The sequence below is a fragment of the Convolutriloba macropyga genome, chromosome 7 (genome assembly GCF_964194025.1).
Source record: "Convolutriloba macropyga chromosome 7, txConMacr16.3, whole genome shotgun sequence".
Taxonomy (NCBI): domain Eukaryota; kingdom Metazoa; phylum Xenacoelomorpha; order Acoela; family Convolutidae; genus Convolutriloba; species Convolutriloba macropyga.
The window spans coordinates 33,399,502-33,426,712 of NC_134474.1; the positions used below are offsets into that span (position 1 = coordinate 33,399,502).

The window sequence follows — 27,211 nt, forward strand, 5'->3', positions numbered from 1 at the left end:
AGATATACCCTGAAAAAATAACTGACTTTTAAAAAGAAAGAGAGTTAGCAATAGTTTTAAAGAAAAAGTGAAACTTTTCTATATCGTTACATTCCAATTTTAAAAGTGTTCTCTTTTAGACGTTATACGCGATAGATAAGTAAAAATTGGTCGTAATACATACAGAATAATTATTGTTAATGTGTTTAGAGTAGAATTTTCATTTTCATCCAAAAAGTTGTCACAATTTTATAACACGGACTTGAAAAATGGTGAAATTATCATTTTTGCTTAAAAAACCAAGATAAAATGAGTTTATCTGAAAACAACTGGTTTTTCGCTGTCTCATGCACTTACTAGTTAGCTATACAATGTTCAATTAAGCGATCGGTAGATCTAAAGCCTTAGCCTTAGAGCAACAGCAATTTTTGGTTTTTCCCCATGTATTAAGATTAGGTATAGAATAAAAAAGGTAGCCCTAGAAAGTGTCAGTTGTTTTTCACGCTTAATTTTGGTTCAAACACCGTGTCTACACAACAGCTATTGCTTTGCCAAACTTGCTCAATTTTGAATATCATGTCAGAAAATACTGACCAAATCAAACTGTCTCCCGTGTATTAAGATTGGGTAAAAAATAGAAAAGGGAGCCGGAGAAAGTCTTTAAAGTTCTGAAAGCTCTTTTTTGGTTCAACCGAACTACCCATACAACAGCCATAGCACTGCCACGTTTGCTCAAATTTGAAGCTCTTTTCATAAAATAATGACCAAATCAAATTTTCCCCCATGTATTAAAATTAGCAATAGACAAAGAAAGGGAGCCGGAGAAACTTCTTGAGCTTTTTGCAAATTATTTGTCTATAACACAATGACTTGACGCAGAAACTACCTTCACCCAAAAAATCATCAACCCTGCTATCTTAGTTGTTGAGAAATGCAACTTTCACAATTCGCCCATGTTTTAAGATTGATTATAGGCTAAATACGTAACTTCATGAAATAAACGACAAAATAAGATACATTCAAATTAATATGCCACTTTTTGACACAAAAACTATTGAAGGACAATACTTGATACACTCTTTATTTTACTTTTGCAAGAATGGTCGAAAAACACATAATTTTTGCCCAAATTCTATTAAGAAACGCATTTTTGATGACAAAAATAAAGAACTTAGCGCAACATTTTAGCCATATCACTAAATTAGTAAAAAGTTATATGACCCTAGCCAATGCTAGTTATTAGCCAATCAGATTTGAGCACATACATTTTGGTAAATTAACCCTGAGAACCACTATTTAAGAGCCTTATCCAAATTCAAAATAAATTTTCTCAGTTACTTTCTGAAATCAATTACTTCTTTCGCTCTAAAATTCAGTTCTAACTTAACAATCTCTCTCTCTCTCTCTCTCTCTCTCTCTCTCTCTCTCTCTTTTGCTCTCTGTCCCAATTTCTAACTTTCACTTTTGGCCCCTTTCAACTAATAACTTAGAAAACTTAGAAAAATTTTCAAACATTGCAAATTGTGACCACCGGCTAACACTTGTCGCAACACATCTCCACAACACATATACCGGGTATCCTAGTTCACTAATCATTCTAAATCTTCAATTCTTAGATATCAACTACAGAAAGAGTATATAACTCTTCAGTTTGAACGTAGTACAAACATGACAATTCCGAAAGTTTCTAATTTGTTGAATTCCAAACAACACTTCTCACACTAAACACCTTAACTAGTTGTCAAATTTCTAACGAAAAAAGAGTTGTAGTGTTCTTTGCTACTAATTCTAACAAAGACTCTATTGCTGTCTTCTAGGGAAAGTATAACCCTCAACAACTTAACAGTTTATTAATCCAAATTCAGGTTTCAAGTTTAGTTGACTTAGATATTTCGAAAGTCCCTTGTTTTGTTTTAGAACCACCAACCGATCAATGAATATTCCGCTAAACGATTATTGAATTATAGCTTCAAGAACAACTTTCTCAACTTCTTACAGTCCTTATAATATCCCGCATAAAGTCCTGAAATATAATAACAAGTCAGCCACAATTGATCGATCGTATATTTCATATAAAGAAAACATTATTATTTTCTCTGTTAAAGACCAGTTTGTAAACTTAGAAACAATTGTTTGTTGGATCCCTAATAAACCCCAACACATTGAACGCTTTCATTTTCAGTAGAACAACAGAGAGGAAATAAACCTCGATATCATTGGAGCTCCCTTCACTGTAGACCCTTAATCTATGTTACCACTTTCCCTTGAAACACAAGTTCTTACTGCTCTTGCATACAACCTGCTATCTTATATTAGAATTTTCCTTCTACAGGAAGCATTGAAATTCGGAAATAAAACTGTAACACTTGACAAGTGTTTCGTTTTCAATCAACAGAGAATAGTTGCATTCTTTGTAACATCAGAAAATAACGCAAAGTTTGTCATATTTTGGGTACCCTATAATCCCACTCACGTTTACGAGCTAAAATATCAGATTACTTTCACTGATAATGTTAACTTGAGTTTGTTAGACGCACCGTATACTGTCTTCGTTTATTAAATGGAAGACGGAGAAATCAAAAAGTCACCAGCAATAGACGAAGTAATAAAAGTTACAAAATGTTTCTTTTCATATTACTATTTTTAACCATGTTCTCGCCTGTTGCAACTGATAGTGATTCTGAAATTAGAATAGAAAAATTCCTTGAATATACCAATTCTCACACGCACTTCTTTCTCTTTTCTCTGTGTGTGATTTTAACTGCTTGCTCCGCAAAATATCCGGTCTTTATTATATTTCTTGCATTATTATTCTTAACGTCTCGCACTGACGCCAGACCAATTGAAAAGATGAGTGTTTATGAAAATATTGCTCCTAACCATCATGTTAACCAGTTTGACTGTTCAAAAATGATCTCAAACCAGATGTATTCTCTCAACAAAGTAGCACCCTGCGAAATTCGCCCTGATAAAATTAGCACTAACCAAACACGAGTCACTCTCTACCAAAGAAATTATAAAGTTAAGCTAGAAGCAACTATGTGTAAAGCAACCCAACAGCAATTACGTTGGTTTTGCGATTCTTTTGACTCTAGCGGCATAGATGCCAGACATAATACTATTACTACTTCAGTTAAGCTTGATGCACAGATATGCAAACTTGCAAAGGAAAGAAAAAAGATAAAGCTTTCCCATTCTTCAAGTTCAGTAGAATTCGATTTTGACAAATCTTTGTTCTCAAACTTTAACTCAGGCGATGTTGGAACTGGAAAGAATGAATGTAACTCCTGAGGTTGGATTACACACTACACTTATAAAACATATATGCAAAATGTCAGCCTGAATGTAAACCTTAGAGATGGTACAGTTAATAACTGGCAAAATATATCCCTACCTTGTCCTTTATCAGCCGGAGGCTGCGATTCTACATCTACTGATCCATTTGCATACACATGGGATGAACTCAATATTTGTCTTTTCACTATGATTCGAATTTTTGACGCTCAAATGATTAAAGCTAATGACAAATACTATATAGTAAAGGATCCTAAACTTAGCTCAGCTCAGTCAAACTTTGAACTACAAAGCTTTATGTTCCAAGTTTATAATAAACCACAGTCTGCATGTAGTCATCCACAATTAGTATATCCTACGCCTTATGATTCTCTATATATTAGTTTTTGTGACGGTTTCGATATAAACACTGGAGAACCCATTCACAAATTTAAATCTGATACCGGTGCTGACACGCTTAAAAATAAATATTATTCCAGTGATAACAAAACAGTTGATTCAAAGCATTTTCAAGTTTTTGAAAATATTGATTTCGGAGCCCATCTTGGAACAACAATTGACTATTTGCACTTTAATATTGTTCGGCAACTTCAAACTTCTACTCTAGATCTTTTAAGAAATGACTGTGAATTAGAACGCTCAACTATTCTCAACATTTTAATGATTTCTCATGAACTGGATATACCTTCACAACAAGCAGGTCCATGTTTATCAAAACAAACGGCAATGTTGCCTGGTTATATATTTGTCCGGAATTTCTTTCACCCTTATAAGTTCTTAGTAAATGCTATCACCGAAAAGCAGTTCTCTATGAAGATGAAATACATTTCGTTGATCCGATTTCTAGACAAACCTTCACTGAAGCCGAAGAACAATTGTGCTCTGATAAACATTCAAACTTATTTCAACTGGAAGTTGCTGATAACAATTCATGGGTTGAACTAACCCCACAAACAACCAAAAGTAAGATGACCTGCACTCTTTAAACAACAAATAGTCATTCAACAAATTTCGAATATAATTAGTGAAAGCATTCAGACTTCTATCTTTACATATAAAGAAATGATGGCTTTCTGTAATTCAATAAATTTCAACTCCAATATGAAAGGAGTTCTCAAGCCTCTTACTAAATTATTATTAGATAACGGAGAATCATTTTCAAATATTTCAGGAACAAACTATAATAAGTCTAGAACAATTTATCTAGATTCATTTATTTCACCGGATTTCTTTATTAATCAATTTGTTGAAACCTTAGGTAAAATACAATATATAAATGAGCGATGCGGAATATTCTTTGCCGCTTTCTTATTCATTAAGCTACTCAACGACATAGTCTTATGCTTAATTCAAGCAATGCAAATTTACAAAATTACAGATGGATCTATTCACTTTGGTAAAGCACTCTTTGCTGCCACATTTGATTGAATGTCAGTCCCAATATTGACTTCTATCTATCAAGCAACTAATTCAGAGAATAATAACACTGATGAAAATAGAGAAAGAATAACGCAAGTTCCTAAATCTGAGAATCCTACTATTAGAGAACGAGTTATTCAAATACCACCATATGCAAAGAATATTGGCTGACAAGCTTTAAGATTTGAGAATAAAAGTGGCTATCCCAATCTAAACGATGAGAATAACAGAGACGAAAATAGAAACGTTCACAACGTTCCTACGTCTCCAGTATAGGATTAATTCCTTTACAACTCTAATGTCATCAAACTATATGATGATCATATTATACAGACTGACTTCAAATTTACTACTGATTTACTTTGAAAGAGAATGCAAAAAATAATAAAAAGAGACTACTTGCAAAATAACTTCAAAAAATAAACTCTTAGAATAGAATAAGAGTAGAGAATACTTGATATTTCAGGAATATCTTCAACCCCTAACGAACTGATACCAGTCTTTTAGAAGGAACCTTCAATTGGTTGGCCTAAATACAGTAAACAATCAACCTCTAAACCTCAGTCTGGAGTTAAACAACTTGACCAACTAGTACAACCCACAACTCACGTTACCCCATCTACAACTTTTCTCTCAACTATCAAGATTTCAGCGGTACAAACTCAGACAAGTGGTGCAAATACATCAACAACAGTTAAATCATCCAAAAGGAGAACCAAAACCGAAGAGACAATTGCAAAGAAACAACCACGTAAGCAATTCATTAGAGAGACATTCAGCCCAGCAACACCCCTAAAAATAAATGTACCCAAGACAAACAGTATGGTACCCAACGTCTTAGCAAACACTACAACTACTCAATCATCACGACCAAACTTTCTTATTTTTCATCAGTACACAACTACCCCCTGCAATACCGCCTACAAAAGCAACATCCAGCTGAAATTCAAGCTAAAACCGCGGTTTTAGTGGACACCCAAAATACGACTCCGTTTTAATCTACCAGTTGCAACCCAACATCAATATATTCAATATCATTGGTTACTTGTCGCACAAGAAATCATATTTACTAACTAATCACACTCTACAGGGACAAACAATACAAAACCCGTTTGACAATATTACTGCAAACCTCACTCCTCAACTTGATACCTTTACTTATTAGGTACAGCAAAACTTTCTGACAGAAAGGCAACGCTCTCAACAGCTTGAAGAACGGATTACTGAGCTCCAACTGGAGATTGCAAATATGAAGCATCAACACCACATCCTCCGCTCATCACGTTGAGCCCTCACGGAATGGAATAGATAAATTTGTGGTTGTTGATGTTCAGTACTTCCTTATTACTTCTTCTTCTTTCTCCGACGGTGAGGAAAATTATTCGTTTAATACATTCGTTTTAACGCTTAATTATTAAAGTAAATTTGAGTAATTCTTCGATCAAGCTCTTACTCGCAATTTATATTGAACAAGGAGTCCGGTCTTATCTTTAGATTGCGGATTTTATTTGTTCTCCCTTCTCTAATGAAAGCTATTTTTTATCTTTACCCAATTACCTTGCTTATAACTTAGTCAACAAGGAGTTTATTTTCATCATTCGATTGTTCCATCGAATTCCATAATCTATTTAATGTGTTACAATCTTTCAGTAGACGTTAAGTATTTCAAAACATATTGTAATCTCGCTGAACTTATTTAATCGCAAGTTATTAAAACTTCGAAAACGTTCTTGGTTGGAAATAAATTCTATACCCCATTGTCAATTCATTGGAAATTTGAGTTACAAGAGATTATCTTATTCTTGCAAGATAACAATTACAATGAAATTGTAGTTTATTTTCATTAAATTCCTGAGTACATTTTATTTGAAATTCTAAAGCTTATTCATTCAGAAGAAATTCTTTACATCAATAATCTAAACTTTAGACCGCTCACATATTTCAATTATTATGATGACCAAATTACTGATCTAGAACTTTTTACATACAATGTTACAACATTTCGTCAACAGATTTTCTTGATCACCATCCATCATTTTTGGTTTAAGTACTATTTGAACCTTCCCGTCAATTCCCTTCAAGGAATAATTTGTCTTCGTTCTCACCATTGCTTTTGACACAAAAGTTGAATTTCTACAACATTCGAAATGAACACATATTTTGAAGGAGGCATTGATATCGAATGGTTTAGAGATTACTGCCAATTTTTGGAACATGTTGAAACTGCATGGATTAACTTTTCTAAACAGATTATTTTTAACGATAGAGTTCACAAAGTCTCTGATTTTTATTACTCCAAATTTCAAGCCGGAATTATTCTATTTCTTGAAGACTTAGAACAAAAGGATACTGTTATTTATTTTGAATTAATGACAAAAGCAAAATTAATTACTTGATGAACAAAATTCAAAACGATAAACCATGTTTAAACATTTTTTCTTTAAATTGTAACTTTAAAGCTTACTTCGGTTAATTTATTATTTGACAAAACTCAAATAAAGATGAATTGCGAAACTGAATTCTTTATTTGGGGAGTTATTTCAGCAACACTGACCCTTATGGTGTTGTGCGCCTTCATTTTAATTTCTTTTTTCATATACTTTGCTTGTCATTACAGACCATTAAATTAACCATTATATTCTTCAATTTATTACCCAGCTTCAAATGTATTAACAAAACAACTGTATTCAAATGTATTAACAAGACAATTTTATAGAAAAAGTACAAACGGTCTACTACGACGACCACCAAAAAAATATTGGACATATTATTTTGTACAGCTTAGTATCTCAGGATACCGTCAACTCGTCTTCAAGAGAGAAACTCAGAGAACAAGAAGCTACGATTAACTTTAGAACTCTAACCAACTAATCAACCTCATAAACAACTAACGCTTAATTATTACAAAATTAAGCTAAATTATTTATTCAATTATGTAAAATTCGATGGTTTGATTTAATACCGATGGACCGGGATGGGATGTACTGAAGTGTGCTACACTCAGTAACACTGATTGATAAAATTAGTGCTATTTTTAGAATTTACGTTATAGTGCGTGAAGCACAAACTGGAGTTTGACAAAGTCCGTTTTAACGTGTTAACAAATTACTAAGTAGTTTTAAATAAACTACTTTTTTAAGATCACTAACCTAAACTGAGAATACCATGACGTGATATTGTCACGCCACACAGAGAACACCAACTTAACCTTGGTAACTCTTTCGACACTGCTATCTCTATCCAATAGGATACTAGAGAACCACGTGTCCGCAAGTATAAAAGGAGCTTACACGCTCAACCACCAGCACAATTTGGTCCCCGATAACTTCTGATTTCAATCAAACTCCCGTATTGCTCCCTTGCTTAAATCTCAGCTTACTGGAGAAAGATTTTAACTTAGAGTATTTTGTAACAAGTTCTTAACTAAGAACTTTCTGAGTCAGAAAATATTAACATAGCACAATTTTGGAAATCAGGTAAGTTCAGCTTAACTTCTCTAAGTTATAAATTATCATCTCTTAAATCCTATCTAAGTTACAAGTTAACTTTGAATATTTCAACCTGTGCTAACTAGTGCTATATCTATCTTAACCACTTGAACTATTCTATCCCTTAATGCTGGGTTCATATTTAATGCTGTTAAACATAACTTATTAATTCATATTTGCATTTAACTTTCTTCATTTAACATAGGACGCTTAAATTCGTATAATTGTTTTCCTAGAAAACAGGGCTTCCGTCGTATAAAATTTGTTTCAGTAACACTACTTAACTTTCAGTCTTTGATTTAAATCATTAGATCATATGATTGAGATAATTTGAGGGCACAGAGCTTCTGATTACGTCAGCTTAATAATTTTTGTTATTTCAGAGTAACTGAAACTCATAAACTATGGTCCCAAAAAGCTACGCAATCCAAAAATTTTCAAATCTCCACAGATATCAAATAGAAAAACATTTTGAGATCAGACCAGTTCTTTTGTGTCTAGTGATTGCTATTTTAACTATTTAAACATCAAGTAGAAAGTTTTTACAGTTTTCAGAATGTTGTACAAAATTCTTTTAATTCAAAATTCAGAAATTTTCCAGTCATATTTTTCCCAAGAATTATCTGCTTTCTTAATTGTCGCTTCAAAATTGCGCACAAAATTTCCATCAATATCATTTTGGGATTATCTGCTGACCATCTCTGATGATGACAGTCTTTCATTTAATCGCAAAAGTCATCTTATTAGAAAATGAAATTTTGAAAATGCTATTTTTCATCTCAATTTTGATGTTCAGACAATTCCAACGTAACCGATACATTCAGCTTGTTTGACCATCTATGGAACAGTTTCAGCCCTTCTGATTGTATCGTACCCAGAAATATAATTGATTACTTGGCCGAATTCATTTTTTTTTCGCGTGTTTTGTCACAAAATCTTATTCCATTTTTTGATGCACTCACAGCATTCTTTCGCTGAAGACACAATGAGTTTTTTTGATATGATGTGGTATCGTTTGTATGCACGCCGTGCTTTAAGTTCTGTCTTTAAACTGTTGCAGACTAATTTTTCGAACGCTGTTGCAGACTAATCGCAACAGCGTGGCAAACAGTAAAAAAAGACAGCAGCTTATTTATCTTTTTTGTGTAAGCGGAGAAAACGAGAATGTGAACTCGCTTAAAATTTCAACATTTCACGCTTTTTTTGTGCTACTGCGCAAATTAATTGTTTTGAGCAAACTAACTCATACAGAGCGTGTATTAAGTTGTACGCAGCATTTTGTTACCATGGGGTAATATGAAAACTATTAAAAAGAATACAATATGTGAAAATGGAAGTGACAATATTTAGCTAATGATGGATTTGGTAATGATAATGATTTAATGGTACGTCATTAGCTAGCTATTAGGAGCACAAAACCTGGTGATTAAGTTTCTAAACTTACAAGTTGCAGGCTCCAATTTGACGGTTGTTGGTGATGTCTAAACAAAAATTATCTCTGTGAACGCATAGAAATTTCAAGCCCATAAAACAAAAATGTTGAAACTTAACCTCCCATATGTAAGTTATAAAACTGTGTAAGTATTCCAACATTGTTTTAAAAAGTTAACGTAAAAGATAACCATCTGGGTTAAAATTAAAGATTAGCCTTTGTTCATCATAGACTCAACATGCGCTTTGTAAATTATTGTTTCCTTCTTTTGGTCCGCATTTGCCATTTTAGTGCATTATATACCTTGAATGTATTGCAGTAGGCTGAATGTTTATGATACGAAACTAGTGCGATTTTGACGTTGTTGCTTGCAAAAATCAGAAATGCTCAAACGAACAGCTGTATGTGACAAACAGTGGAAGCTCATATGATGATACAATCTCAAACTTATCAGAACTGCCGACTTATCTATCATCTGCAGTGAGTGGGTTTTCAGCGATGTTGATTGGTCATGATAGTTGGTTGAAACTACCAAACCGAAGTTAGGTTGGGAAAACTTCCCATAAAATTTTGCTAAATTAATGTGAGGGCTCGTTCATCAAAATCGAGAAGAAGTCACATCAAGAAAGATTCCGATTCAGATCCAAAACTCAATGTCTATTGTTTTGAAAAAAATACATGATAACAAATCCAAATAGCGTCAACTAAAACTTAAACTAAACAAATTAGTTTGTACTGCCCTTGACCAAACTTGGGACCAGTCCTTGATGAGACTCGGTGACATGTAGACAAAAATGATCAAAAACGGCAAAGTTAAAAAGATACGTTAGTATTTTTTTAAAAATAGAAATAACGAAACTAATAGATGCCAATTGCAAATTTGAATAGCGGAATGCTCATTAATGCATCAATATGAAGACTTTGAAAGCAGTCACTTGACATTAAGACTATAAAGAATATGTCGGACGTCTACAAAAACCAACGATAAAGTCAGTCGAGAAACACAAAAATTTCCTTGAAATTCCCAAAAAAACGTTGTCGAAGCGGTTTAAACCATCATCTATTCCATAAAAATAACCACGGCATGTTCTTTGAACACTGTTTATTAGATAAGTGGCCTTTGAAAAACGAGATTAGGTAAAAAAATAGGTACACTTCTATTCTCGAAACGGTTTTTTTTTCAAAAACATAAAACATCAACAGAAATCATTAAAAAATTTCTTTTTTCTCAAAAACCTTTGGGAACTGCCATTATTCGGATCATCTCATACGTCCAAATAAACGATATTAACAGATCAAAAATTAATTTAAGTTTTTGCGAAAAACCGGTATCGAAGCCAAAAGAACAAAAAACAGTGCACTAAAAACCATGGAGGTGTTCAAGCGAGCCTTTCTTCAACACCAAAAAAGTAATGCGAACTGCAGTAAATGAGAGTAGCTAACAAGTAGACCAAAAACTGCAAATTCCACAATTAAAGTCCTCATTCCTCATTTAAATTAAAGTCTCTATAATTTTTATAAAACATTTAATTCCGAAACATATAAAAATTAAGCTATCAGCTGAAATCGGTAAACAGGTTTATTTGTGCATCCAAAAAAAATTACCCAGAAGATATCACATAACTACAAAAATAACGACAAATAACGACAAAAATTAAAAACTAAATTAATATTTTTCGGGAAAACCGGTATCGAAGCCGTTAAAGAAATATGCACTAATAACACATGTTCAATTGTTCATGTTGTGGACACCAAAGTTTTGATATTGATTTTATAAACTTAAAAAGATTATCCAAACTGCCTTTGTTGAGTTTTACTACAAATAGACCACAAAAGAGACTAAAGGTCGCAAAGCTCAGTAATCTTTTGTTTATTTTGAAAAAAAACTACATATTTGCGTTCTTTGAAACGCCATGAAGTGGACCTGTCATTATGACGCTTTGATTTGAACTTTTTATTATCGTTTGTTTTTGTAGACGTCCGACATATTCTTTATAGTCTGTATTTTGTATTTTTTTCAAAACAATAGACATTGAGTTTTGGATCTGAATCGGAATGTTTCTTGATGTGACTTCTTTTCGATTTTGATCAACGAGCCCTCACATTAATTTAGCTCAGTAATCTTTTGTTTATTTTGAAAAAATATATATATTTGCGTTCTTTGAAACGTCATGAAGTGGACCTGTCATTATGACGCTTTGATTTGAACTTTTTGGATTTGTAATTAACATACAGAAGAGGATTGCCGGTCAGCCATTAGGAACAAGTTAATGTTCCGAATATTATGGATATGGATAAATTTTAAAAAATCAATCTTTTAAAAATAAAAAACGCATTTCGCGCTTAATTATCAGATTTACTTAACAAAAAAGTGACCAATTTCTATTTCTCGAACACTCTCAAAGCAAAAACAAGTTTAAAATGCTTTTTGTTGGAGATGACGAAGATTTTGTCAGCAATTTTAAGTTGTGATAATCTATCATATTTAAACATAGGGCACTAATGAGCACATTTTGTTCCTTTTTTGATTCCAAAAAGGCTAAATTGTGAAAAACTTATCACTATTTTAGCCAACAATTGGATCAAATAGTTGAACTACACTCTTCTGTTTTTAGAGGTAAAACCAAAAAAACTGTTTTTTTTTCTTACAAATTTTAGCAAAATTTTTGGCAAAATTGGCAAAAGATTACGTAAAAATATGGAAAATGTGAGCAATAACAACAAAAATTAGTCAATTGTTCACAAAATTTTAAACCTAGAGTACTCCGGAAAAGCCTGAAATTAAAAAGGCTGAGTTTTATACTCTACGCTGGACGGGCATTCTAATGATGCTCACAGCCCTCTGCGATGAATTTATCGATCGGCCAAAATTGACTGAAGAAAAGAACCCTTTCGAGTATTTAGCTCCTCCACCATAAAAGTGTGTCCGAACAATAAGGACATTTTACCTCAGGATGTGACATTGGCAATTTTATTTTATTTTGAGTTGCAGTTTCAAAAACTTATGTTTTGTAAAAATCAAGATTAAACTATTGTAAATACCATATTTGATAGCTAATAATTTTATCATTTTCTGTACCTTTATAGTAACATGATGGTTGAGAATGTCCTTCTTCTATGTCTGACGAGCATTGATGAGTGAAGTATGGAGAGAGAGGAAGAACCCCGTTGTCAAATTGACAGACATCGCCTGAAGTGGTTTCACATAGTCCACAGTAGCGACCCCTCACAGCTCTAAACAAAACAACCACAATGTTAGAAGTTGATAAGTTACAGTCGTGTTTTTATCCAAGCAGTTTATCCAAAGATTAGTTAAGCAAAAACTCTTTGAAAATCATACATTTTTATTATTTGTCAGACCAATTCACATTTTTAAACTTTTAATCAAACTCTACGTTTTAATGACAACTCACGATCAACAGAACATGCACTCTAGACATTCCAGATTTCTTTTCTGCGTCACACAATAGAACATAAGATTAGGCCCGAAAAAATTCCGCAATTTATGCACGAGTTCTATTGTAATCATATTCTTGTGTGTCACCTCACCCAAAACTTATGCAATTAATAAACGATTTTTTGTGTTCTTCACATAATATTTTTGTGTAAGCTTGTAACTGTCAGACATGATGGCTGTCACACCACGCTTGATTTATAGCTCATGAACCCAGAAAAATTTAAAATTTACCTGACTGATAACACGAATCCGTATTGAAAGCCATCGGTGCCGAAAGGCATATTATGCACAATGACTTTGACCGCTTCTTTATCCTTATCCGAGCAAACTATTGGCACAGTGTCGGTCAGTCGACTTGAGTTCAACGAAGGCTGATGCAATAAAACATACTGTCCTTCGGTGTATTTTAATTGGTCTGCATTTTGGTCAGGCATGAACCCATTGGCCAGTGAAGAACAGTACCGTCCGTCTCCAGTTTCGATGAAGCCATCCCTCGTTCCTTCAAATTGAACGTAATTGTCACACGTAGTTCCTGTTCTGGCTTCTGAGAGTCCAATTGCCAAAATGGACACCATCGCGTGGTAACCTTCAGGAGCATTGACAAGATAGGAACAATTAGCTGTAGGTGACAATGATACATTCCTGTTTTGAGCTGTTGTCATAAAATCTCCGTCCAGAAACTCATCCCTTTTGATCACAGTTTTGTCATGACCTGCTGCCCAATTAGAAGACACAATGTATTGGGTATCAATTGAAGCCATGACATCAATCTGTTCGCCATTTTTACACAGATCAGACGAGCTTGATAATTGTATTATGCAGTTAAATAAAACCAAAGATGTCAGAGAGAACATAGATACACAATTTTGAATTATAGGTAACATTCGTGTATCTTGAAGGTACAAAATAAACTGAAGACCATCAAATGCGCCAGCTGGTTCAAACTGCTTTAATTAAATATATAAAACTATAAGCGGCGCCAAAACAACAGCTTCTCTTCAAAAAAAGTGCAATGAAGTCTTAGCTTGATCAATTTCTTCTAAATTACAAGATGGTTTGATGGTTTATTTTTTTTAACCAAAAGACAATATTATGTGCATCAATTTTCAACTGTATAAAATAAATATTAGATGTAATTTGCTTGCAATACTGTTGCCAAAAAAACTATCTAAAATTTAGAGGATTATTGATCACAAACAGTTCGTTTCTCGTTCTGATTTCTAATTTTAAACCATCGTAAAATCACTTCGTTTTTTGCTGCAAAGACTATCAGACGCTCACCTAGATTAACAGATTTTCTGATTCAATGGGTTCAAAGTTATGTACAAGGAATATAAGGTCCAAATCAACTTTAATTCGCTCTATTAATTTTGAATAATACCCGCATCATCTCTTCAGAATTTCTTCACTTTTGCTTTTTAATGTTTATGAAAAATGGGTGAAAAGATAAACATGATCTAGGAAAGGCACAGGTCTTGCAAAAAAACTTCCGTAGAGGTTTCGCTACAGAAACTTTTGCCATAAAAAACAATGTGAAGAAAAAAGATTAATTCAGAAAAGGACAAATGAAAAGGAGGAAGAAAGAGCGTTCATTAAATATTTTCAAAATTGGATAAAACACCAATGACCAGTTGTGACCTATTTTCACCTTTAATGTGGTGTAGAAATGAAAATGTCCTGAAAGTTCTCCAGTGAACAGTTTTTTCAAATTTGGATCTCCAAGGAATTCACCAAGGAGATTTGCTTCTGTCATAATCATTCTGACGCTTTTTTTGCGATTATGATGCTCTTTTATTTTTGTATAATCGAATTTCAAGTTTTTTGTTTTTGCAAGGAGAAAAATGAGAATTTATGCGAGAAAAGTGTAGTATTTCTGTAAAATCAAGCATTAAAAGTGATGAAATTATGTAAATCAGGCGGTTGTTTTTTGTAAGATCAACGCTAGGAAGCGATGATTTTTTGTAAGATCAATCAACGCAAAAAATCGGAAAAACATTTAAGATAAGCGGTGAAAAGCTGTTTTGTAATTTCAGCGCTAGAGTAGGCGGTGGATCTGCAAAAATTCACCACATTTAACCGCTACAGTATGTAATTTCACCGCTTAATATAACGATAAAATTACATATTTGAGCGGTTAATTGTGGTGAATTTTTGTAAGTTAACCGCTTACTCTAGCGGCAAATTTAAATAATTTCATTGCATTTCACAGCAAAAAAATGTAAAAAATTTGCAGTGAAAAAAAAAACAAATTTTCAACGCTTGTCTTACATCATTTTTGCTTTCTCCTCGATCCGGGATACGCCTCAGTTCTAGGGAACAATTTTTCAAGAACAGATTAAAGTTATTGTTAAAGATATCATTTAGTTGAAGGCCGGTCTTCCAGGGATTTCTTACGATATTTCTTTAAAGCGTTGTGGTACATGACTTGTTTACCAGATCTATATTGTTTTCGAATCCCGATTCTCCGTTTACCATGTTAACCTTGTTGGTGACCTATATTGTCTGTCCCTATGTTCACTTGAATACCCATAGAGTTTTAGTCTTCTAATTTTTGCAATACAATAGAGAGAGAAGAGAATTGCTGTATTTTATCTCCTCTTGCTTCTGGGACTTATTATCGGTAGTTGATAGCCTTAACAGTGCTTCTCGTGGACTAAGAATAGTCCATGACATGGCGCAGTCAGACTCAAAGGAGAACGTTATGACACCTTAGTCATTTAGACCCCTTTTGGAAGCATCTCCGTCTGAAACACTTTTCGGAGGGAAAAACGAAGCCAAAAAAATAAATATCATACGTCACTACAGCCTCCAATCCAAAAAGAAGCGACTTTACAATCGGAACCAATCTACGGGGAGCCCATCTTAGACAAGACACGTACGTGTGAAGTTGAAAAGAAAACATTTTATATGCAACCAAAAGTGAATTTTCAAAACAGATGTCGTAATAAAATTGAGTTGGAAATCATATTCGGAGACAACTCTTTGACATTGGGAGATTAAAAGCAAACTTTTTTAATGATCCAAAGAAAAGCCAAAGAGGATTACAAGTAGATCCATAGACAAAATCTGCATTTGAAGGTTGAATCTTTCCGAGTGCGCAAATTTTGGAGCTTTTTTGTGGAACATTTATTGAATCATGAAATACCGATTTTAAGTCGTAAACAGGAAAAAGAAAAAATTCAGCAATTGTAGGGCACCATAACAGAATTTGCGGAAAACTTCAAAGAGGATCAATGGAAGAACAAATTGACCATAAGCACATTCCAGTTTAATATGAATAACAGAAACATCCTACGCTAACTTCATGAAGAAACAGTTTCTCGTGAATGCATTCTTCAAATCACAAAGAACTTTGAACTCAGTATAGCGAACCAATTAGCGATTGGAGGCACCCAAGGAAATTTCATACCATCGCAAATACAGATACAGTGTTCGGTTTCACTACTGGATACGCCGATCTGACGCCATATTTACTCACAGAATAGAAGTAATTAATGCACGCCGATTAAATGCACAAATCAGTAAATCAGGTGCTCGACGAAAATTTTGTTAACTCATCCGCAACCCAACAGTTTGGCGAATTATAGAACTCTGAAATTTTGCCATCAGATGACTACGCAGTTGTAAATGTTCGACATGAAAAGCATGTAGAGCCAAATTGTTAAAAATGACATTTGAAAAACTCAGTTCAATGGCCAAGAAAGAGTGGAGATAAAAACTGCCAAACAGCCCATCGTAGATCTAGGCTTAATGGATTGTTCCATCAATTCGAATGGGTGGCAATGAGCTGCCTGAAAATTTTCATTGGTGCCCGATGTTTATAAACAACTGACTGTTAGAGGCATTTTGCAAGGACCGGTTTAATTTTAATTAAGAAGACCAAAGACAAGTCTATCTCAAAAAGTTCTTCTAGTCAAGTTGATGTCAGTAAAAAAAAGTTTCCACATCTGAAAACAAAATTTTAAAGGGCAAGTAATTACACTTTCAGGTTGAAATTCCAAAGGTAAATTCTAGACCAACCCAATGATGCAAGACGAACTTCCTTACAACTCCATGATGGCGAAAAGTTAGAAATGTAAACATTCATTTCTTTGGGTTACATCAAAAACTGATTAGCTGTTCTAATTATTTTTTTAATTCACCAAATTTAATCTTGACGAAACCAGATAGTTCTATCAAATTAGCAAAAGACTCAATGATTTTGAGTGAAACTATTCACAGAAAAATACAACCTGACAAAAATCGAAGTATTAAAAGATAAGCTTGGAATTACTGTCAGCAATTGATATGCACTTCAGTCATGGTCTAATATCATTAATCTGAAGTACAGGTAGAGCCAACTAAAAATATTCTCGGAAACTGTCAAGTATTGTAATTCTATCTTAGTAGGAGGTAAAAGCACTTAGAGGCGCAGACTCAAGAAATGATAAACAGACATGTCAGTTGAATTCCAAAAATCTACGGGTTATGCACTCTCATCCAGCCGTAAAAACACTTTGTTTTATAGTTGGAATAGTTTTATAAGCCCGAGCATCAAAAGTAGAACAATGGAATATATTTTTTCGTGTCTAAGTTTACTGAACGAAGAACCTTTCTGCACGAAATTGAGCTAATCTATCAAAATGTCGTTTCACAAATCAAGAAAAACGTTTGCTAGGTTCTCATATTTGCGATTCTGAAACTAAGCTATACAGACACATAAATCAAACAAAAACAAAAATCAAAACTGCTTTCTTCCTAATTGTCTGCTGAGAATAAGTTGCCTTCAAATTAGTTGTGTAGGTCTACATACATGTTAACTTCGTTGTCTCAGTCATGTAACGCTATTTTTTTACTCAGACATAATCAGTTTAAAACAGACTGACTCCTTTCCAGTAATTGAAAATCAAGTGAAACATTTAAGCCTAACATACCTACCAGCATCTCGTGTATTTACCCACCCAAACTCAAGAATCGCGCAATGAGGAAGAACATTCCACTCAGTTTTTAATGAAATTATAGATAATCTACTAAATCAAAACGTCAGTGCAGCCTTGACTTGAAGGCAAATAGAGACTCTGTGAAGCAAAAATGACAAAGAACCGTGTGCGCGGATGTCAAGTGCTTTTGGAAAAACCTGCACTTGAGACAAAGTGCATTTATGTGGACAATCAGGTTGTCATACCCCACATCTTAATGAATGCTGTGATTGACTCCTTCCACATGTCTCCGTAGGTTCAAAACTAAACACAACCTCCAAAGTTTTGCTAAACGCATTACCTGCCAGGAACCGAACAAAAAAACTCAGCTAGACTTTGAAGGACCACAACGAAATTACCAGAGATAAATACTTTTCACGAGAGATGAATTCGCTTTTTCCCACAAAAAATCCTTTTCAATCGTCGCTAGTGATTATGTCATACATTTAATTCAACAATACATGGTTACCATGAGATAAAAAACGCGTAAGCTAATTGGCAACAAACTCCACTAATTTTCGGAGATTCAAAGCATCAATTTAATTGAAGGACTTGTAAATTGCATTGTGCATTGTTGTTTAATCGATTGTCCTGAATAAAAACCAAACAAATTGAAACGAGAGTGAAAACCGAAATGCAGACGCTCAGTGAGAAAATGAAACATCAGCTAAGAATCTGTAAACAGCGCAAGATTAACAAGTCTCAATTTCAAGCGCATTTGGGAGGTCTTCAAACACGCCCCCTAAAACTTTAGCCGCTGAATTTGACCAAAAACCGCTCGCTAGGAGTATTGTATTACAAAAATGTTGTTGAGATTCATTGACGATCAAACGACCGCAAGTGCTGGAGTAACGTCAGTTATAGAAGTGGTGAGCTGACTTCTTGGAGGAAAGCGGACCTGATCAGAGACATGACAATCAGGTAAAATGAGAAACCTGAACTAGTGATCCGCCTGATGTAATTGAACGACATCAGTCAATCAATCCCATGAACTGAGATTTTGAGAAGAAGCACAATGCCAGAAAAATTAAACCAAAAATAGCACCAGAAACAACTGGATGGCCTATTGGAAAGTTCTGCAATCGATACAGTAATTAAGTGGACTGCTAACACATCAAAACTCGAAGGAAGAAAGACCAAGTGATCTGTTAATATATACAGAGTGTTGGCTTGGCCATTAGTTAAAAAATCGACGGAGCAAAAACTGCTGGCTCACGTCTCAGTAACAGAAATTACGGTGGAATTCCACAGAAAAAAACAAGCAGAACGCGACCCGAATGCACCAAAATAAAAAAAACTTCAATCAATAACCCACCACGCAAATGCGCGTACTCCAGTGGAAGAAGAGCTATTCATACGACAGGCAGATTATTTCCATTAAGCTATAAATTGAGAGCGGCCAAACAGTATACCAATCGAATGTATTGAGGCAAAAAGGAACAGAAGTTCAAAAACAATTTTTTGGGCTTCAAGCAAGTTTAGCTAGCTGGATAGCACAGTTTCATACTTTCGGAATGCAGAAAAACCATAAATCTAGAAGTAATAGAGTTCTTAGCAAGATATATCTCGAAGACCATTACATCCCACTCTTCCCTCTAAAACCTATGTTATTACATTGAAAACCCGTACAAAAAGCAATTGACAAAATGAACTCAAGCTTCAAATCAACAGCGCTCCTTGTAACCCTTGCAGCTGGTCTGTCAAAACTGCTTTCTGTCACGTTTTCTGCTGAGGATAAGTTGTCTTTCAATTTGTAGGTCTACATATAAGTTAACTTCATTGTCTTAATCATATAACGCCGTTTTCCCGCCCAGACGTAATTAATTTACATCAGACTGATTCCTTTCCAACAACTTTCCAAAAACACTTAAGCGTAGCGTACTTACAAGCACGACGTTTTAAATTTCCTTTCTTTTCTGACAATGCATGAGTGTAACCCCTGCTGGTGTCCCCTTGATAAAAATCTTTCATATAAATACTTTCAAAGTAAATTGGATACATTTTATGTTTTACGTATTGGTTGTCTGTCCGTTGGAGTTTTGCCCATTGGCTGTTATATTTTCAAGTTATTGTGTTTAACCCTAATTGCGCTCCGACGGTTGTTTTGTAAGAGCTTACAAAACTTTGGCTTGGTTCTTGCAATTCTTTTTGCAGGGCCATACATAACCCTACAAGATTGTTGCAAATTTTAGCCAATCCAATTGTCGCAAGACAAACTTCTTTTGTAATATTCTTGTAGGAACATTACACGATTGCGGTTTTTCTGCGGGGAAACTTGAGAGATAACCGTGAAAAACTTTCGAAGTCTTGTAGAAAAATGGTGTCAAATTCTACATAGCTATCCAAAAGAACCGTCTAATGTTTTAAAAAGCAAGCACAAGATCAATAATAATCAGATCAAACAAAAAAGCGAACACAAACAACAACAACAACAACAACAACACGACCAGAAAAAGTGAATATGATCAATTAGGCCCAGCAAACATCTTCAGTATAATATTCTCAGTAGAAACTATATCACATGAGTATGGGCTGAAACACGGCACTTTAAAGCAGATTTTTCTCAGCACATAAATTTTTGAGACAATTTTGGAAGTTCCTGCAGTTTAGCCAGCTTTCTGCAAAATCTTGCGAAATAAGTGGTCAATTTTCCACTGAGCTCTGCTCTCATTGACTTTTATTGATTAATCGTTTTTTTGCGTGTGATGGTTTTGAGAGATTATTTAGAAACTTAGGAGTTATTCTTTGTAAGTTTTCACAAAGCAAAAGAAGATCTTAATTGATGAACTCTGTTCGTCAAGCTGATGATTTCGACTGCTGTGACGATATTGAAAATAGTAGACAAACCTGTCCGGGATTTATTCACATATCACTCATGTAAAATATTTTTAGCTAATTTAAATTTGCTCTGTATATTTTGTATATTTTCAGAGCAAAATTCAATTTAAAATTTAGCTCACTTATTTCATTAACCAGTGTTACCAAGAAGAATTTTTTGTAGTCAATTTTTTATATCAAAAAACGCAGGTTCTGAGAGATAAAGTGCTGAAATAAAATCTCTGTGTAATTAAATATTGGAAAGAAAAACACAAGTTTGTTGCATTGAAAAGGAGAAAAACATTGGAAAGAAAGAAGTATTGGAGAAAAAATTTTTAAAATTTTTGTTGAGATTTATACAATTATTTTTCCCAATTAATTTCCCTGGATAAAACTTCAACCATTTTAAATTAAAATTAATCTGGATATTTTCTTTAAACTTAAATACTTCTTTTAAAAAAAAGAAAAAATAGTATAATTACTTCACGCGGAAAGTAAAAAATTGCCACTATTTATGTTGTAAATCGTCGCCATAATCAATCAAGGCAAGGAAGACGGTGCTTGTCATTTGCTTACTCTGCTCAAACATGCTCAAATTTCTCGAAAAATTTCAAGATGGGTCTTTCGAGATTTTGGAAAAAATACAATTTCTTGCAAGATTCCTGCAAGATAACCATTCGAATTTGACTGTTGGATTTTTTTTGTAAAAAGATCTTAAAAATTTTGATCCATAAACATTGATATTCAACGTACTTTGCAACATTTTGGAACAAATTTTTATTATTGTAGACTTTACCTGCGCTTGGTTTTGAGTATATTTCACAGTTTGAAAATGCGGATTTCACTTTCTCATTGAATCTTTTCGTTATAAGAGTCCACAATTGGTGGAAAGCATATAATTAACACAATGCTATAAATGGAAAAACAGGTGAATTCAATTATGAGATACAGGGAAAATCAAGCACCATTGCATAATTAAATTTTCATTAATTTAACAATAATATCTCAATAAGTTTGTTAGCTGTTAAAAATATTGATTAAGTGCCATGAATTTTGCGTTCTTTTGATTTTCAATTGGTTAGAAATTTGGAACCTAACTTGATTAAAAAAATAATTAAAATGATCCCGGGCTTGGATATTAATTATCCTGATGTACAGACATTGTCTCTAATATTGCATAATTAAGGCCCAAATTTTGTAACCTCTAAATCATGGGGACTTGGTGAACTCAAGCAAGAGTCCAGGTCCACAAAATAAAAACCTATATAATACCATCTAAACTGCACTTTGTTTCGCATTTTTTTATCTCATGTTTACATTTTCGAACAAATTTGCTAAAAATTATCAAGTCATAAAAACAGTAAAGCCTGTTTCAGAAATAAGTTAATTAGATAGACTGCATAATCTTCTCAAAATAAATTTGAGTCGCGTAGCTCCGATGCATTTTAATTCTGATAGCCTTCTCAGTCAATTTCAGTCCGCGTTATAAAGTTTTCAGCTCCCACTCCGCTTCCGGTTGCGTAATTTGTGCCACTGGCAACGGGTACGGGAGCGGATTCAGCCTGCTGGCCTTGGTCGATGATTGTAGCTGTATCCGAGGTCGATTTCCTAAAAAGGCAAAAAATCATGAAAATGCTATTTTCTGATTTCAAAGCGAATACAGAAAAACACAGCAAATGTGTGCATTTTTTCTATCTCAATTCCGGGCGTGTCATCACTGATGTAATAGTGGGATAGTTAAAGAAAAATTGAGTTACCACTCGCCCTCCCCAGTCGAACATTCTGACGTCATACCCGGGTCGAGGTGTCAACGCTAAAAATTGCTAAAAAATGTAAGATTTGCGGTGAATGCGGTGAAAAGATGTAAGAATGGCAATTTTTAGCGTTGAATGCGATGCATGCGATAAAAAAGAAATAATTCAACGCTAAGAATCGAAAATCTTACGATAATTCACCGCTAAAAATTACTGTATACTTTTTGCGGTGAATTTTTGTAAGATTTGCGGTTTTTAGCGGTGAAATTTTCATTTTCATCGCTTCCCATTGGTTGTGGTGAATTATTTTTTTTTCACTGCTTAAACGGTGAAAATAAAAAGTTCACCACTAAAAACCGCAAAATTTACAAAATTTCAATTTAAAAGAATACTATTGATATGGGTGAAAGATGGCGCAGTTGTAAAAGAAATTTTTGGCCTGCTGGAAGAGGGAGGTTCGAAACCGTGTGAGTGAGTTCATTTTTGTGAGAAATCCGGTGAATGCGGTGAAAAAAATTTCACCGTAAAAACCTCAAATCTTACAAAAATTCACCGCTAAAAACCGCAAATTTTACGAAAATTCATCGCATTCATCGCAAAAAGATGCGGGCGCTTTGCGGTGAGTTTTTTTTCGCCGCTATTCACCGCAATTCTTACTTTATTTTTTGGCAAATTCTCGACCCGGGACGAGCAACGTGTTTCCGATTCCTGGAAGTCTTCAACGTTTCAACAAAAAGTAAAAAAAGTGAATTAAATGAGAACAGAAGAGTACATTAAACGCGTTTGATGCTGTGTGCATAGATTGGTACTATTCGGAGACTATTATTAATTTTAAAGCAGAGAGGAAACAACTGAACGCCTAGACGAAAACCTCAAAACCTTAAAAACGCAAATCTTACAAAAATTCACCGCTTTCACCGCATTCATCGCAAAATGATGCGGGCGCTTTGCGGTGAATTTTTTTTTCACCGCTATTCACCGCAACTCTTATATTATTTTTCGATCAGACCTTGACCCGGGTAATGAGCTGTAACGTTAGCGAATTTGAGGAGTTTTTCACAATGTAATGCCAGAAATATTTCATTTTGAGGTCAACGGCTCCGAAGTAATTCCCATCATATAAACTTACATCCGAAGAATGTACAGGCGATCCACAATAAAAAAAATTCTCCAAAGATTCAATTTCAAAAAAGTTCAGTCTAAATCTATTTTATTGCTTACTTACAAGGGTTTCATCTGCCATTTCCAAAGGATGACCATCACAATTGAAGACAATATGATTACCAGAAACAAGCCAATCACAATCGTTATGGCAGTTATCACAGCTGCGTCGCCATTGTCATCTGAGTCATCTAAAAACGGGAAAAAATAAATTCATTGTGCCGTGTACATACAACTTAAACATATTTTGACCAAAAAAATATAGCAAAATCAGTTTGCAGTCATTTTCTAGTATGCTTAACTTTAGATGGTGGTAGCAGTTGATACTTTACATTTGATAACTTAAATCAAAAAGTATTAGCACTAATATTCAGTAACCTTAATATTCAGTACTGATTCAGAAGGTTTTTAGAACAATTTATGTATCGACTTTGAAACCTCTCTGAATCAGAGCAAAATGCAAAATCTGTGTCCTCTAAATTTCTCTGAATCAAACGAAAATTAAGAACGCATTTCTGAATTAGGTGTGAAACAGAGTGAAAATCAAAAATTTTAGCTTCATTGTTTTTGTTTTGCTTAGCTTTATATTGTTTTACTATGTATTGTTCTTGTCTTTAGAAAACCCTAATCTATGAATTGTTACAGGTATTGTATGAATTTACATTTTTTAACGACCTGAGAGCAAAAGAATTGGGAAACCTAGCTTGGCTCACAAACATAGTTATAACCTAAACCTAATTCAGACAAAATCACAGACTGGGTCAGAGCCTGAATCAGAGAAAATCAAAGCAAAATGTGACATGAACAGACTGTTTGAATCAGTACATCAGTAATAATTCTTATTCGTGACAACTTCCTGATTCAGTACTGTATCACTCTGAAAATAGACATAAGCATCAATACAGCTTAGTGGTCAGATAATATATAGCCCACCAAGCATGGTAATTACACCATGAGGGGAGCTATAATTTCGTGGGAGGGGGGCCATAAGTGAATGTGAAAGTGATGTGACAAAACAAACTCGATTAAAAGTATCCAAAAAAAAAGAAATGGAACATCAAATTTTTATTTACCCCCCTTATCACCAGGATCAGGGTCGCCTGGATCATCATCACAGTAAGGAGGGATCCTTCCTGAAGGGCAATGACATACGAAACTGAACGTCCCATTAGGGTTTGTTTTATGAGAGCAAGTGCCAACTTGACAGGGATTGGGTACAAAAGGGTCATCGTCTTCACATCTCTGGCCAATTGAATCGGAAAGATTCGAACAGTTGCATTCGAACCCAAATCCCGTCTGTTTATTGGAAATGTTTCGTTAAAAAAAATTGGATGTATCCCCCCAATCACCAGAGATTTTATGACCAGTACCAATAAACTATGTGGTGTTGTTATATGGCAAAACATAAGCAATTATACTCTCTGTATTAGTTTATACTCTCAATATATTCCAGACATTTATTTCCTTACTAAAACATTAACTGAACATATTTTCAAAACACAAATTGGCCGCTCAAAACCTAAAATTTTAATAATCGCAAAAATATTAATGAATAGTTAGGATGAAGGAAACAATTCCTGTTGGTCTCCTGTTACCCTGCATTGCCCACCATTGCACGTGTCTGGTAAACAAGGATCATCGTCACACCAGTCCCCAACTGTTCCATTACTTGGGCAACTACACTCAGCCTGCAGGGAGCCATTTTTGGTCACAACTGTACAAGGATGTGAGTTGCACTGGTTATGGTTCACTAAGCAAGGGTCTGTTAAGTTACAATGGGATCCAACAGAACCTATGATACTCGAGCAATTGCATGAGAAATTAAGTCCAGATAATTCATCGCCAGTGGTTTTGCAGACTCCCCCGTTACAAGGATCAGGTCGACAGGGGTTACTGACTGCGCAAGTTTCACCGAGAACATCTGGTATTGTCGAGCAGTTACACTGGAATCCGAAGCCAATTTCTTTGTCACCCGTTACTGTACACTGGCCACCATTACAAGTATCTGGGAAGTAAGGATCCGCGTCACAAAATTGACCTACGGTTCCTTTTTGCGGACAACTACAGTTTGCTTCGAATGACTCGTTTGAGACTATCGCAGTGCAAGGATTTGAGTTGCAAGGGTTCGCAGGGTTTGAGCATGGATCAGTTATGTTGCAATATTTTCCTAGGAACCCATGTACGCTACTGCAATTGCATAAAAAGTCGAATCCAAGATGTTGATCGCCAGTTAGTTCACAAACACCACCATTACAGGGATCAGGTATGCATGGGTTGTCTAAAGAGCACGTTTCGCCAAGTTGATCCGGTATCAGTGAACAGTTGCATTCAAAACTGAATCCGGTGACCTGGTCGACTGTCACTGTACACTCACCCCCATTACATGTATTTGGAAAGCAGGGGTCTGGATTACAGAAATCTCCAACCATTCCGTTCTGGGGACAGCTGCAACTTGCTTCAAATACATCATTTAATTCGATCACAACGCACGGGTTCGAGTTACAAGGATTTTGAGGATTACTGCAAGGATCAGTTATGTTACAATGTCTTCCTAGAAACCCATTAACGCTGCTGCAGTTACATAAAAAATTGAATCCAATTTGCTGATCGCCAGTAATTTCACAAATTCCTCCATTGTTGCAAGGATCAGGTGAGCACGGGTTCTGCACTGAGCATGTGTCCCCAATGAATTGTTGCATTGAAGAACAGTCACACCAAAAACCAAATCCAACCTGAAAATCTCCAGTGACAGAGCAAATTCCTCCATTGCATGGATTACTTGAAGATTTACAAGGGTTTTTAATTGAGCATGTGTCTCCAATATAATCTGGCACATTGGAGCAGTTACATGCAAAACTAAATTCACTCCCCTCATATTTGGTAACTGAACAAGCTCCTCCGTTGCATGGATCATTATAAGGACCGCAAGGATTTGAAATGGAACATGTGTCTCCTAAGAAGTCAGGAACAGCAGAGCAGTTACACTCAAATGCATAGCCACCTTCATCACTCCCAGTAACTGAACAAACCCCTCCGTTGCAGGGATCTGAAGAGCAGGGATCCACTGCTGAGCAATTTTGACCAATGAACCCAGTGGATGTACCACAGTCACATGTGTACCTGAAAGAGTTTTCACTCGTATCTTGACAGGTAGCTCCATTTTGACACGGACTATAGAAGCAAGCAGGGACTTGAGCAATAGAGCAGGAACCACCAACGTCTCCACATAATTTGAAATCAAAGTATTCCCCTGTTGTCTGGTTGTATTGTAGGGGACACAGGTAATCTCCGTTAGAATATGTTGTGTTGTTGACAAGTTGAGCTTCTACACATCCATCAAACGTGATTCCTTGAAGAGTGAATGGAAATATGCACGAATCACCAGTCTCCGAAGTTATGCATTCAATCACACAAGCATCTCTGGTCCTACATAAAATGAGAATCACAAGTAA

At 34.8% G+C, this 27,211-nt stretch overlaps 1 protein-coding gene across 1 annotated transcript in view; it reads right to left on the reverse strand.

Annotated features, from left to right (window-relative positions):
- Positions 1-27,211, reverse strand: part of LOC142343018 (uncharacterized) — a 70,248-nt gene that overhangs the window by 21,425 nt on the left and 21,612 nt on the right. The window contains exons 4-9 of the mRNA XM_075394702.1: positions 25,337-27,185; positions 24,833-25,055; positions 23,824-23,950; positions 22,309-22,452; positions 13,301-13,870; positions 12,692-12,846 (exon numbers count right to left, since the gene is read on the reverse strand). Of these exons, the coding sequence (XP_075250817.1) occupies positions 12,692-12,846; positions 13,301-13,870; positions 22,309-22,452; positions 23,824-23,950; positions 24,833-25,055; positions 25,337-27,185 (3,068 nt within the window). The remainder of the gene's footprint in view (positions 1-12,691; positions 12,847-13,300; positions 13,871-22,308; positions 22,453-23,823; positions 23,951-24,832; positions 25,056-25,336; positions 27,186-27,211) is intronic.